This window comes from Nymphalis io, chromosome 18 (genome assembly GCF_905147045.1).
Source record: "Nymphalis io chromosome 18, ilAglIoxx1.1, whole genome shotgun sequence".
Taxonomy (NCBI): Eukaryota; Metazoa; Arthropoda; class Insecta; order Lepidoptera; family Nymphalidae; genus Nymphalis; species Nymphalis io.
This window is the reverse complement of record NC_065905.1, coordinates 5,701,721-5,718,170: the sequence shown is the minus strand read 5'-3', so window position 1 is coordinate 5,718,170 and position 16,450 is coordinate 5,701,721. Positions and strand designations below refer to the sequence as shown.

General features: G+C 34.2%; 1 protein-coding gene across 4 annotated transcripts in view; it reads right to left on the bottom strand.

The window, feature by feature from the left end:
- Positions 1-35: 35 nt before the first annotated feature.
- LOC126775286 (flotillin-2) overlaps positions 36-16,450 on the bottom strand; it is a 246,230-nt gene continuing 229,815 nt past the window's right edge. For 2 of the 4 annotated variants that reach the window (XM_050497103.1, XM_050497105.1), the window contains 7 exons: positions 8,540-8,772; positions 6,340-6,459; positions 5,450-5,557; positions 4,670-4,776; positions 1,513-1,696; positions 1,032-1,203; positions 36-674 (listed from right to left, as the gene is read on the bottom strand). In XM_050497103.1, coding sequence (XP_050353060.1) covers positions 619-674; positions 1,032-1,203; positions 1,513-1,696; positions 4,670-4,776; positions 5,450-5,557; positions 6,340-6,459; positions 8,540-8,772 — 980 coding nt within the window. In that variant the 3' untranslated portion in view covers positions 36-618. Of the gene's footprint in view, positions 675-1,031; positions 1,204-1,512; positions 1,697-4,669; positions 4,777-5,449; positions 5,558-6,339; positions 6,460-8,539; positions 8,773-12,699; positions 12,914-16,450 lie in introns of those variants that run through there. The other 2 variants (XM_050497106.1, XM_050497104.1) reach the window with 2 other exon arrangements.

The window sequence follows — 16,450 nt, the reverse complement described above, 5'->3', positions numbered from 1 at the left end:
AATTAAATTAAAATATGAGGTAATAAAAACAAACATTTTAATAATAAAAAATTGTGCTTTTAAATGTCAAACAGCGTATGAAAAAAAAATCACATTACATACGTATATTTCAATTCACGCATCACACGAGTAAAATCACAGAGTCAGTTGTTTAATAATTTTTATTATGAAAACATTATTTTAGATAAACTTGTCTAGAAAATTTTATATTTACTATACAACTGTCAAAGTAATTTTACTAATACTATTCGAAGAAAAAACTTTGTAAATTTTTCAAGGCAGTGTTGGGAACACTTTGATTTTTAGTACCGTACAAAATCTAATACACTAGAAAGCCTAAATAGATTCACATTTTTTTCACAAATTTTACAAGAATTTTAGACACCACTTATGACACCCATATAATTTCGTATTAACATTTTCAAAGTCGCATTTATCAAACGAAAACACGTACAGTTGACACAACAACACAAACTCTATTGAACTCTATCTTTTTAAAGTAATTCAAGAAAATAAACTGTCTTTGTTATATCTTTGTTATATATATAACAATGACCACATCTTACAAATTCCACGGGGACCGTAGCTATGGCACTTCTGTATTTTGTGACAGGCAGATTAACAAGCTGTTACCTCCTTCTTCTTGCTAGTGGTAGAAGCGAGGGAGGATTCTTCTGAAAAAAAAGTGTTACAATAAAATATTCGTAGCGTTGACATGATTATTATATATTTGAACATAGTAACTCTTTTATATTTAAATTTTCTGATAAAACAAGCTGGGGTACAACACAGCGCGATCTTTGCTTTCGAGGATATTCTTGAAACTAAGAAGTGTAAAAATATATATTTGTGTTTACAATCTTTCGTGGGATTATTTATTTATCTCCTCAAAGGAAGACTTTCGTCCAGCGGAATAATTACAGGATCAATGTTTTTTAGTATAATATTCTTATCCGTGAATGGAAGACCTTTAGTTACTGTGTGAACAAGACTAGTTAACAGAATAAAAGTGCTGTCATTATTGTGCTTACCTGTGCTTGGATGCAGCCTCTTGAGCACCTGCGTGATGTCAAGGCCGGTGAGGGTCCGCAGTGCGGGCGGGATGCCTCCAGCCAGACGCGCCACCTCGCCTGTCGCTCCGTTGTCTCCGACGAGAACTATCTCGTCCGTCTTCGCTAGTGGAGCGGATACTTCTGCCGCTATCTGTATTTAAATTTAAATGAAAGATAAGACATTTTTATTGAAATTGATAATAATAAGTGATCTATACCTATTAGCATTATAAGAAATATTAACAATCTCTTACAAGGCCAATGCACGACTAACCTTGGGAACTAAGATATTATATCCCTGTTCCTGTATTTACAACCGGACACAATATTAAGTATTGTTGCGTAATGATAGAATATATAATGAGTGACAACTCAGACAGGCTTGCACACAGTTCTATCAGCAAGGAAATTAAAATTAAGTTCTTTCATTGTAAATATATATAATATTTCTTTAATTTACCTTTGGCAAAGCTTCGAGTACGAGAGCCATGATGGCTGCATCTCCGTACTGCTTGTAGACCTTTGCTTTAGCGAGCATCCGCTCTGCATCTGCCTTGCCGACATCGCCGATTGCCGTCGCTTCAGCTAAGCCGAGCACCTTGATCCGCTCGGCATCGGCTTTAGCAGCTTCCACCGTTTGAGTTCTGTATAAGATTCAAATTTTAAGCATATTAACATATTTAGGTATATTTTGTATTAATTGATTACAATTGATATAGAAATGCCATAGATTGTGTAATAAAGATCTCCCATCTTTGTAACGGGTTATCTTATTTTGGATGGACCTCCATTTAAGTGAAAAATTGAACCGAACGCGAAAGCGACTGGTTCGTGTGCAACTCCTCAGTTTTATTTTCTAAAAATCACTTTGCTACCAAAATCACCAAGAATCATAACATTTTATTCTGCGAAGTACCAGGCGCGCAGAGCTAAAAAGTATCTGCATAGTGTTTGACTGTTCGTGTGCACTCCTCACTTTTATTTTCTAATAATCACTTTGCTACCAAAATCATAACATTTTATTCTGCGAAGTACCAGGCGCGCAGAGCTAAACAGTATCTGCATAGTGTTTGACTGTTCGTGTGCATTCCTCACTTTGATTTTCTAATAATCACTATGCTACCGAAATCATAACATTTTATTCTGCGAAGTACCAGGCGCGCAGAGCTAAAAAGTATCTGCATAGTGTTTGACTGTTCGTGTGCACTCCTCACTTTTATTTTCTAATAATCACTTTGCTACCAAAATCATAACATTTTATTCTGCGAAGTACCAGGCGCGCAGAGCTAAAAAGTATCCGCATAGTGTTTGAATGTTCGTGTGCACTCCTCACTTTTATTTTCTAATAATCACTTTGCTACCGAAATCATAACATTTTATTCTGCGAAGTACCAGGCGCGCAGAGCTAAAAAGTATCTGCATAGTGTTTGACTGTTCGTGTGCACTCCTCACTTTTATTTTCTAATAATCACTTTGCTACCAAAATCATAACATTTTATTCTGCGAAGTATCAGACGCGCAGAGCTAAACAGTATCTGCATAGTGTTTGACTGTTCGTGTGCACTCCTCACTTTTATTTTCTAATAATCACTTTGCTACCGAAATCATAACATTTTATTCTGCGAAGTACCAGGCGCGCAGAGCTAAAAAGTATCTGCATAGTGTTTGACTGTTTGTGTGCACTCATCACTTTTATTTTCTAATAATCACTTTGCTACCAAAATCATAACATTTTATTCTGCGAAGTAGTAGTTCACAACCCTTCTTATGGAAAATTTTATCCGGATGTATAAGGTTTTGTAATAAACAAAATTTTAAATTGTCTACGCATCTCAAAATAAGTAGACCGGCGAGGCCTGTTTTTGTATCAGAAAATGTTACACCGAAAATGACTATTATTCTTAGCTAAAAAAATTGCCAGTAGTAATGAATATAGGTTCGGCTGGGTTACAAACGGCAAAAATGTTCTTCGTCACAAAGAGGGAGCCCGATATATATGGATAAAGGACGAATCGGGCTTACCAAGACTATACGATCATACATGAAGCATAGGAAACACAACCAACTTTAATAAATTTCTTATTCTACTAAATATAACAAGTGTATTTTGACGTTATTGTGCTATCATAGTGTTGGTTAAGCGAAGGTCCCCGAAATGCGTGGCTTTGTATCATTAAAGTCCGATATACTCAACATGAAAGTAACTATTTATATAAAAGTCAATATTTTCTGATGCTATATGTCTTATTCTCAAATTTTACTCGGAGCATTAGTATCAATCTATCGACCTTCGTCATTTAGAAATACAACTAATTTTATCGATACTCTAGACCTAGGCTTTGTGCAAGCCCGTCTGGATAGGTACCACCCACTCATCAGATATTTTACCGCAAAAATGCAGTACTTGTTATTGTTGTGTTCCGGTTTGAAGGGTGAGTGAGCCAGTGTAATTACAGGCACAAGGGACTTAACATCTTAGTTCCCAAGATTGGTGGCACATTGGCGATGTAAGCGATGGTTAACATTTCTTACAATGCCAATGTCTATGAGCGTTGGTGACCACTTACCATCAGGTGGCCCATATGCTCTTCCGCCAACCTATAATATAATTTTTAAAAAAACCTTCAAATCTGTAATAATACTTGGCGATATAAATATAAACATTTCACCAAATAATAATGGCGTGACTCCGTATAAGCAATATTTGATAACTTCCTATATAAGCCAGTTGTAAAAATCCCAAATTTCACTTGCTCTTCCACAGTCCATACATACACTTACATTCCCCATTTATACACAAATACAACCCCCTACACACTCATCTCACACGTAATATATAAGTTTTATATAAATAATGGTAAGAAAATATAAGTAAGTGTGTAAACTATGTATATTGAATATTGGAACGCTGTATCCTTTCTGGAGGTGGGTGCTAATAGCTGCGCCACAGTGTATGACTAATAGCTGCTAACAAGCTGTTAACAATCATATTTGTAAATGTGAACTTTTTATGTTCCAATAAATAAATAAGAAAACACCAACAAACATATCTTAATTTTACTTTGTACAAAAAGTATCTCAATGAACTATTAATCTATTAAGTAACCTATATTATATTATAGTACGAATTCAGAAGATATATATAATATATTATATATACATCTATTTATATATATGCCGTAACAGCCTGTGAATGTCCCACTGCTGGGCTAAAGGCCTCCTCTCCTATTTTTGAGGAGAAGGTTTGGAGCTTATTCCACCACGCTGCTCCAATGCGGGTTGGTAGAATTCACATGTGGCAGAATTTCAGTGAAATTAGACACATGCAGGTTTCCTCACGATGTTTTCCTTCACCGTAAAGCACGAGATGAATTATAATCACAAATTAAGCACATGAAAATTCAGTGGTGCTTGCCCGGGTTTGAACCCACGATCATCGGTTAAGATTCACGCGCTCTTACCACAGGGCCATCTCGGCTATATTTATATATATAGATGTATATATAAATAGATTTATATATAAATAGAAGCCGACGTAGACTAAAAACTTTGATACAAAACTACTACTGGAAAATAAGCACCCAATATTGCTTAGTGTTTTCATAAAGAATACGAACCGTTTTCCTTCGGCAATCGTTTGCAAACGATAAGCTTCCGCTTCGGCTGGTAGCCGCACCGTCGCCATCAGCTCTTCCTCACGTCGCATGATTTCTTGTTGCTCCACCTTAAATATAAAAACAAAAAATAACATAAGTCGATCTATTCTAGATCATTATACAATATGACTTTCATGCAGTTTCGTACCTTTCCTATTTTTTATGTGCCTGCATATATATTTGTCAAGCAACAATACAAACGAAGTTTATGATTACGGGTTATTATACGGGACTGTACACACTTCCAATTTCCAAACTACTACTTCTGAATATCTTCAACAGAAAAACTCAATAACTTAAAATCGGCCCGACCTGTGGTTTGATCCCAGGACCTCGGGATCTACAACCTTATTTATATCTAGTCACTAGACCAAAGGCAGTTGTATAGCTACGTGATTGTAAATGAAGCTAAAGTTTTTCTTGTACTTTATAAGTACAAGAAAAACAAAAACAGAAAAAATGTTAATTAATAAAAAATATACAAACAAAACATATTTATCCTTGGTAATTGGACAATTAAATACATTCTAAGCTAAAATCGAAGCGAATAGAGAATCATACTCGTTACATATTTAAATTAAACAAATTGAAATAATAAATAATTTTCTTTGAATCGAATTACAATAACATAAAGATGAAACAATTTGTTAATGATTTATTATAAGAATCATTCGAGTATTTAATCCATGATTTCCCAAAATAAACTATGTGTACATTTTGTACTGTACACAGACAACGTACCTCAATTTGCTTGCGTCTCTCCACGACCTCGATCTGTATCTCTTCGTTTCGTATTTTTTGTTTGATTTTCGCAGCCTGCAGTTCGTACGCTAAAGCGGCTTCGGCTTTCTGTAAATTGAGATTTTATTAATAGTCTCTTTTATCGATGATATCCTACCTTTGAATAATATCTTGAATTTTGCAAAAGTAAGTATTTAAGATCATTTAATTTTTTGCGATATAATTTTAAATATAATTAATTAAGATTAAAAAAATATATAACTTCTAGTGGCTGAATAGTTACACACTAATTTCTCTCATTCTTTCATTAGTAAATTGTTATTCGAAATAAAAAGTCTAAGCAATTATAACACTACAGCAATTTTTTTAATGAACTATGTATAATCATATTTATTCATATATTCTATAACTAAAATGAAAATATACAGAAATATATTTTAGCATACATATTGATAGATCATGGGTAGTATAAGTAAATAATAGCAACCGTCACGCATGATAACACTAACAAGGCTAGTTCGTTTTCGAAATTATCATTATATGCATAATATTTAACACAATGTGAAATAATGCAAATATATTGTAATGATGTCCTCCTGAGCGATTTCGGCCACGGCGGCCAATATCAAAGGAGACTACCGAAATGCGCACTGTTTTAGTGCATAAGTGTGTGCGCTAATACACGTGCGCTATTCACGGCAAATCCAGTACGAGCAAAAATATTTCAGAAGCAGGACCAGCAATCATTATGTGCTTTTTGAGGCACGGGATCATACCCACTTCAACTTCCAGGTTCCGGCAGATAGAAAAATGTATGGACTGAAGATTTACACAGAAACTTCGTTATTACAATTTTTAAGGCATTTTTAAGGCAAGGTAAATTAACTTACAGCAGTGTTTATTTCTTGGTCGAACTGTGCTTTTTGTAACTTGAAGAGCCTCGTGTTGTCTTCTATTCTTGTATCCATCGAATACTTTACGTCCATCGCACTTTTTTCGCACTCTGCTTCCTGTTATAAATTTTAGAGGTTAATAGATTAAGATGCCGAGATGGCCCTGTGGTAAGAACGCGTGAATCTTAACCGATGATCGTGGGTTCAAATCCGGGCAAGCACCACTGAATTTTCATGTGCTTAATTTGTGATTATAATTCATCTCGTGCTTTACGGTGAAGGAAAACATCGTAAGGAAACCTGCATGTGTCTAATTTCACTGAAGTTCTGCCACATGTGAATACTACCAACCCGCATTGGAGCAGCGTGGTGGAATAAGCTCCAAACCTTCTCCTCAAAAAGAGGAGAGGAGGCCTTTAGCCCAGCAGTGGGACATTCACAGGCTGTTACGGTTACGGTAATAGATTAAAATATATACTTAATTTATCACAATTAAGCGGCTTGCAATACACCAACCTACACTAGAGCCAAATAGTGAAAATAGGTCTTTATATTATTCTCTTTAAGAGGAGAGTTGGACTTTCCCATTAGTGGGATTTTTACTGGCATTATGTATATTTTACTTTTTTTCGTGCTGATTGAAGATATTTATATGTATTTCAAAGCCAAAATATTTATCAAATATAGAACTAGGAGCAGTAACTCTTGTTTATTGATTGTCAAAAAACTACAACCGATTAGGAAAAAAACATTTGATTTGAGAAGAACAATTGGTGTTTACTGTAAATAATTTTATATTCTCATTTGAAACGATCTCAAAACGATAGTTTTATATACAAGGTAACTTTATCATATAAATCTAGACATACGCACTCTTATAACTAGATTTTGTTACGAACACATCGTCTCAAAAACATAAAATATTTCAATAGAAATGGTGACGCGCGTGCCGTTAATATGAATAAAGAACGATATATAAACGTATTACTATAAGAACTACGAGTGACCCTTTTGCGAGATAATGTATGAGCATTATATATTGAATCAATTAAAAAATAGAGATTGTTTTTGTTCGTATTCTTCGCGTCTTAATTGACTTTAAAACTCACACAACTTTTGAACTCCACAATCGTTGTTGACACTTGCTTGAAGGTTTCTGTCATAGTACAGTTAACTTCTAACAGTTGGCGCTTTGGTTGAGTTTTTTTTTTTGTTTATAATAGAATAGGAAGGTGGACGAGCATATGGGCCACCTGATGGTAAGTGGTCACCAAACGCCCTTAGACATTGGCATTCTAAGAAATGTCAACCATCGCTTATAGCCAATGCACCACCAACCTTGGGAACTAAGATTTTATGTCCCTTGTGCCTGTAATTACACTGGCTCACTAGAATATCTGATGAGTGGGTGGTACCTACCCAGACGAGCTTGCACAAAGCCCTACCACCAGTATCCGTTTCTTTAGAAATATATGCCCTTGCAATCATGAATCTAATCGTTGCTTCTTCAGCTAAACAATTAAGGGCATCCGAATTTTTCCAATTGTCATAACTACATACATCCACGCAACATTGACCCTAATGTCAAAATCGGGGACTGCCCTATAAACATTTCATGGACACTAAATAGCGTGAACAATTAGGTCAGAGCCCGAACTTTGATTTGAATACGTTGCGGAACCCTTTCGAATACCAACATTGTGATTAATGGCATATTGGCAAGAGTGAAAAATTGTAACCTTTGTTTATTATTTTGCTAGGAAATAATAATAATGATTAATTTCATATAAAAAAATATCCCGCTGCATTTTCTTCGCCGGTTCTTCTCAGTTTTCAGATGTTTATTTCCGAACCGATACATTTTTAACAGTCAATAAGCAATAACGAATAAGTAACGCTTCTATATTTAATAATGATTTGACTTTGAATGAAATATTGTAAGATACATAAATTGAGTGACAAAGCTCTTAGAATTATTTTATATAAAAAAGTCGAGGAAATCATTCTATAACACATGTAGTGTTTTTGTAGTTATTGTATTATGTGGGTACATTGCAATACAAATCCATCTAATCCGTTTTGGAGCAGCGTGGTGGAATAAGTTCGAAGACTTTTCCTTAAACGGAAAGTGAAGGACAGCGCCTTTGTCCATCAGTGGTACGGTTACATATTTGCAAAATATTACATGAAAACTTACTCGTATACCGGCATCCCTGTTCGCTTGTGCGACGCCAATGTCAGCGTCTCGCTTCACGACGGCCGTCTGCGCCTTCCCCAAACTTGCCAGGTACTGGACGTCATCGTATACGTCCTTGATCGTGAAGGAGAGTATTTCGATGCCCATCCGACCTACGTCCGGCGCCGCCACCTCTCGAACCAGACCCGCGAACTGGTCTCTGTCCTTGTACACCTCTTCGACTGTAAGCGTTCCTGTTGACAATACAATGTATTTCATTCTAATTCATTTAATGTTTAATAACAAAATAAATTATGATAACCATATAGACCAATTCCGGCCACGGTGGGCAATCTTAACGTAGACTAGTTGGCCCAGGAGATACGTTAGTGCACAAATGTTTGTGTAAATAAGAATACGAAAAATACAGGCGTACGAATAATACTCGGGTCTCTCCCCCATAGTCCGATAGGACGACAATCCGACACGAACATAGATAGCGAAGGCGCAGAAACAACTTTACGTGGAAATGTAAACACTATCGACTTTTTACATCTGAGCTGCTATTGAGAATCGTTTGGCATAAATATTTTAATATCAATTTGACTTGGGGTTTGAATTTGAATGAGGAGTTACTGTGGAAATTACGTGATATGATCGCCATTTTGTAGCGTCAGTCATATTGTATTTAAAATGGCGCGATCTAGTTAATCGTGCATTGTAACGAGAAACATTGGAAACACACACTCTATTGGTGGTAGAGCTTTGTAAAAGCTTCTCTGAGTAAGTACCACCCACTCATCTGATATTCTACCGCAAAACAGCAATACTTGGTATTATTGTTTTCCGGTTTGAAGGGTGAGCGAGCCAGTGTAATTACGGGCACAAGGGGCATAACATCTTAGTTCCCAAGGTTGGTGGCACATTGGTGATGTAAGCGATGGTTAACATTTCTTACAATACCAATGTCTATGGGCGTTGGGGACCACTTACCCTCAGGTGGCCCATATACACGTCCGCCTTCCTATTCTATAAAAAAAAACATATTTGTAAAAGTTAGTCCGACATTTGTACACGTTTACAAACGATGAGCTCTTCGCCGTCGAGTACGAGATAAATTATAAATAATATCAATAATTCAGTAACGCTTGTCCGGATTTAACCCCCTATAAATGTTTATTCCACTTATATACCAGAATAAATTGTTTATATGTGAAAATGCAGAGAAATACGGAGAGGGATACAAATACAAACTATAAAACTTTAGGTAAAAATCACACTTACATACATACTTAACACATAAACAATATATTTGTTAAGCGACACTAGTAAAGCAGGGGGGAATCGATATGTATAATAATAATTTTATTATTATTTAGTTAACGAATTAAAATCAATTTTCAATTAATTAACATCGTTATTTTAATAAAATACAATCAAATGTATTTAGGTAGCGCAATATGTAGAATCAAATCAAATCATCTCGTCTGTGTGATAACCAATTCTCGCAGATTATTCTATAACAAAAATAATATTCTTTCCGTTTTTAGCGGTAAGAGAACCATTGTAATTACAAGCACAAGGTACATAACATTTATACCTCTTACAGTGCCAGAGTTTACGGGATGATGACCATACCATCATCTACCATCAGGTGGCCCATATTTGGTCGTATGCCTTCAAAAAGACCTTACAAGACAGCTCCGATATTTTTAAGATATTGAAATGAGGTACTTTTTTCCGTGACGCCAATGACTGCTTTTACATAAAAATCTAAAATGATTTCCGATATTTGCAATAATTAAGTCGTTATTAATCCTGTAGAATATATTGATCTCTATTGCAAATAGTATCAGCGGTTTGTCGTTGGTCTGCATAAACTATAATTAAGTTTATTTGCTGTATATATTTGCATATGATTTGTATTTAGTCCTATTTATTACTTTACTAAGTAGGATTAACATAGATTTATAGATGTTATTTATTTTCTTTCGTATAATATGTTTATCATTATGATAATTATTATCGATAAATTAAATTATCGTAGTAAAATAATATTCTCTAATACGTCAAGTAGCGTTGTCATTTCAATGATTAAAAAAAAGAAAGGGGAAGAAGTAACCAAAGTAAACTAAATTTGATGTGATCAGAAATTTATCTGAAGAATTAGTAGATTTTTTTTTGTATTAGGTAGGCAGACTGGCAAACCGGTCACCTACTTTTAAGTGGTCACAGTGGTTAAGTGGCCATCCATAGACATTGGCATTGTAAAAAATATTAACCATCCCTTATATAGCCAATGCGCCACCAACCAAGACACATAACATCTTAGTTGTAAACTAAGATTTTTTGTGCCCTTGTTATTGTAATTGTGGCTCACTCACCTTTCAAACCGGAACACAACAATGCAAAGCTTTGCTGCTTGGCGGTAGAATGCAGAGTTGCAAAATCTGTTTGTTCGTTTTTTTAGATCAAACCCTCTGATAATAATTTATTAAGTGTTGTTTCAGTTTCGATGACAATACATTTTTAGGTAAAGCTTACCCCGTTTCTACACCCATGATTGGCACCAGACGACGGAACTCCTCTCTCGAATCTCGACCGTCACCAATCCGTCCGTCATCATTTTAAAAAATGGTTTTGATTATATTTATTCTTTTGATAACAGTTGGTCGATGGAGTATTTTTCCGATCTCAATAAAACTACATGAAGCTTTTCATAGCAAATTTTCATGCAAATTCATTCATAAAATCAGCAACTATAAAATTTGCACATGCTGTCATTGTCGAGTTTACCATATCAGAGTTCAATTCAAAACCAAAATATACTTCATAAGAATTTTTGAATCGTCATGTACAAAGATTATAAGAGTTATCAACGGTTCGGATTGTAGATTATACTGAGAATAAATGGCATGAATATCAGTAGTTACTTATTACCGACAATTAAATGTCCGACATAATACTTTATTAAATACGTGCAAAACTGCACTGATTTTTATATTTCATCCTCTCGAGTTAACTGTATTCGAGATTTAGGTCAGCTGTGATATGCATTCTTTTGAAGCTTGGTAAGGATGAGACATACTCGTATCTAGCTGGGGTAAGCGTAACCATTTCGTAAGTTTTACTGTGCGCAAGTGTAATTACAGGCACAAGTCCCTTGTGCATAACATCTTGGTTCCCAAAGTTGGTGGCCTTAATAAAAACTTACAATGTCAATGTCTATGGTGACCACTTACCATCAAGTGGCCCATATGTCCGCCTACCTATCTACCTACACTATATAAAAAAATACTAATTGTTCTTATACAAATATCGTTTATTTTAAGATGAATGGCTTTTCTTCGAAATTCATTTCAACTCGGTTATTTTGACTTTACACAACAGACTGTCGTACAGTTTCTGACATTTCTTTGTTCGATCGAGAAAAAATATAGCCAAAGTTACTCTGTATATTATGGAGCCTGCAATTTCTCTAAAATGGACACATGGACATAGAAACTTATCTTCTTGAAAAAGCATTCCTCGGCGTTAAAGCGTGCGATAATTTTAGTAACACTTGAGTTTGTAGTGTTTCATTTTTGTATCTTAATATTTTACTCTTGTGGTTTTTACATTAAATTAAACCAGATTTTCTGGGTTCAATTTGTTGGTAGTTTTCTGGCGTATCCTTATAATGAGTTTTATTTGAAGGAAACGCAAGAAAGATCCATTCACACGAATACTCTATTCGATAATTCCCACGATGGGTCGGCAAATCCGACACGACTGATCAGTTTCAGGCGTAGATCCCACGGCTATAAGTACTTTCCAAGACACGGGTATATAAATACTGTCAACTGTTTTCCAGACTGGGCTGAAACTTTTGTAATTTTAGTGGTCCGAACCGGTTAGAACCCGCTTTGAATCTGCAGCCTTATATCCTTTAGACCTACGAAAACCTAATCTTAATATATTTTGAAGTACCAAATAATATAAAACATTATTTTACCTTAAAAATTAAATAAAACACGACTGCCCTGAATGAATGAATTTATAGCAAGTATCACTCGGGATGATGTAAGGATTCTGACGATACTCCATAATCCAAATCTGTTGAAACTAACACACATACATATTACTTGAACCCGAAAACATTACTACCTTAAAACATATTAATTATGTTCTACCTGACTTACTTTTTAACATTAAGATATGTAAGGCCGATCGTGAGCGTCAACGGCACCAAGGCGAGCCGTATCATATCCATAGTTATATGTTTATGTCTTCACTTGTAATCACTTTCGTCCACAACTGTTCACTGTTACATAAATACCAACCGACAACCTCACAAACACTTCATATTTAATTCTAAGTATTAAAGATAATAAATACTTTTAATGTTCAAAAAAACCCTTTAAATAATGCACTTGCGTACTTTAAATAAGTATAAATAAATGTTTGTAGATGTTCAACCCGCTAGATATTTTTCAAAATATCATCTAACATATTACATTTATAATGTTGTACTGGTCATATGCTAGTTTTCAAACGTAATCAAATGACACGCAGACGTTGGGCTCAGGCTAAATGATCGCATAAACTGTCCGTTTATAGCTCGAGATACACGTCTGTTCTTATCCTAACGAAGTAAGGGCGACAATTGATTGCAAATAGGAAGCTTATCATTATTTGCGCAGTAATGATATAAATATGATAATGATAAGAATGCGGTATGATTGTTATCTTGTATCTATGACGTTTCGCGACATATCTTGACATGTTAACATGTTAACATTAATTAATATTTTATTATTCGCTTGATAGAAAACAAAAAAATACAAAAAAATAACACACAATTAATAAGTATTAGTTTTTTTACATTAAATCGTTATTGCCCTAGAGAAACCCAAATATTTTTTTTACTTCTAAATTAATGCTTCCGTATTAAAGCCAATTTCTAATACTCAAGTTATATGTAATAATTTAATACCAATAAAAAAAAATTGCATGTATCAAATGTTTGCATCATTGTTGTTTAATTCTTTAAGTGATCTTTATTAGCCGCCTACATGACTTCGTCATCTCGATGTTTATAATAGAAGATGTTCTTGCCTTCTACTTTGTTCATATAACTTTATAGAACTGATTATTCGACTCTATTGAAGACTTTTCAGCATTAAATGTATTGTGTATTTAATCATTTAAAAAGCAAATCTCTTTTATAGCTACCTACTAAAATACAGTTTTGTAACTATACAACTATCTGTGAGGGCATCCTTTCTCCCTATCTTGTTATTCTCTTCTATCCTTAGGTAAGCGGACTAGCAAATAGTCACCTTACCACCGTCCATTTGTTTGGCACTTAATAATTATAATTATTATAAATATAGTAACCATTCTTTATTTACAATTATTATGTATCATATATTAGTGTAAGGTTAAATAATAATATTTTAATTATATTTTATTCTTTTCAGTCAGAGTTTTATTCAAATCAATGCATTAAAAAATCTATCGAGTAATTCGTTTATCGAAGTTCATTCATTCACTGACGATTTTTTTTCACTCCACTGATAAAAATGACGATAATTCTTATCAAATAATATCGCGAACGAATAATATCTTATTATGTATTTGCTATGTATGGTTAGTCTTGTCCATTTGATACTATACGTTTGAATAATAAATAATATCATTTATGAACATACTATGTCGTTGTACACAGTTATATTATATATCACGTAACCCCATATAAGTGGATTATACAGCACTTATGATGTAAAACAAATATATATAATATACAAAATATAAACATCGGTCATCTTAACTTGATTTCACTTTAATTGATACAGTGAAATCAAGTATTTCAGTTAACGGGTCATCTTTAACTCAAATACGTGAATCTTAAACGATGATCGTGTGTTCAAACCCAAGCTAGCACCTCTGTGTTTGTAATTCATCTCGTGCTCTGTAAAAAAAAAACACGCGAAAAGCTTAAGTGTTTAATGAAAATGTACAACATGTGCACCAACTAGCATTGGAGCAGCGTGATGGAACAAAACTCCAAAATTCCTCAAAGAGACCTTAACCAATCAGTGGGGCATTTATAGACCGTTATTTACGTTGCCAATTTGAATCCTATAAATATATATAGTAATTAATTTGTGGTAATCATACTATTGTTTTAAATTTTACATGTCCAAATTTGTCAATAAAAATGTATGTGTATGTTGATTTTACAGCGACCTTCTTATGCTCACGGTAATGTAATATTGATCTAAAACTATGTCTTTGCAGTACGAGTGAATCAGGTCAAAGTTTTACAATATTAATGTTCAACAGGGTTATATCTTACATCCGGATAAAAATATAAACCTGAATTATATGTAAAAGGATTCGTATAAGACAATCTTTATTTCATTGATCGAAGCTAACAAATGAAAGTGTTCAATAAAATTTTAAAGTACCAGAAAGCATGTCTATCGAGACGTACGTTTTATGGTGTTCGCCTCATCGCCATTAAACTCTTGAGATTAACTTACAAAGATGGCGAACCATTTTACTATCATGAACTTTTTGCGATAAAAAGAAAAAAATGTAACAGCATTTAAATATCCAACCGCTGGACTAAAGTCTCCTCCCCCTTTGCGGAGAAGGCTTGGAGCTTGTTTCGCCATGCCGTTTAATGCGGGATACACCGTAAAAGCCTGTGAATGTCCCACTGCTGGGCTAAAGGCCTCCTCTCCTCTTTTTGAGGAGAAGGTTTGGAGCTTATTCCACCACGCTGCTCCAATGCGGGTTGGTAGAATTCACATGTGGCAGAACTTCAGTGAAATAAGACACATGCAGGTTTCCTCACGATGTTTTCCTTCACCGTAAAGCACGAGATGAATTATAATCACAAATTAAGCACATGAAAATTCAGTGGTGCTTGCCCGGGTTTGAACCCACGATCATCGGTTAAGATTCACGCGTTCTTACCACAGGGCCATCTCGGCTTACACTATTACTCGGGATACACACTTGGTTGTAATTGAGTGAAATTAGACACATGCAGGTTGCACACGATGTTTTCCTTAACCGCCGAGCACGAGATGAATTATAAAAACAGATTTAGCATATACAAACTCAGTGGTGCTTGCCTGGGTTTAAACGCGAAAGCATCGGTTAAGATTCACGCGTTCTAACCACTGGACTATCTCGACTATTTAAAAATAAATATTATAAAATTTGTAAATCTTCTTTTCCAAATTTAGTATGGTGGAAATATTGAAAACATTAATTTAATGCCAAATTAAAGTGATACACTATTTTGATGCGAATATCCTTCAAATGTCATAATTATAATAGTCATTGTTGCATATCACATTCTGACATTTCACCATCGTGTTCTGCGATGAGCTTCGAATTTGTTCTTAAAGAATAGCTTTACATTTCTCAAGCTAGACGTAGCGTAATGACTAAGACAGATAGTTTCGCACGAATAATAACATCTGCAAAGATTTGTTTGATTTATTAGTTACTCAAGCTTGATATAATATTATTATATGTTAAAAAATAACATTTAATTTAGACTTTTTATTTTAAGAATATTTTTTTATTATTTATCTTATTTCAATTGACTGTTTAGAAAACATTATTTAATAAATTTTCTGTTCAAAACTAGATATCTTAAGTCCTATCTCAGTCTTGAAACTTTTACAGTGAATCCTAAGAGACAGCGCTGAAGTCTGTAAGATAGATCTATTAATCTAGTTCAGACACAGATGCCTTATTCCATTAAGTTTTATATTGTAATTGCTCGTTTGTCAATTGTGACATAGAAATAAATAATTTTAGTATATATTACTATACATATAGTATATGTTATAACACCTTTAGGAAAAACCATTAATATATTAAATATTTTTCATTCAGTTTATGCGCTTATATTTAAATATAATTGAT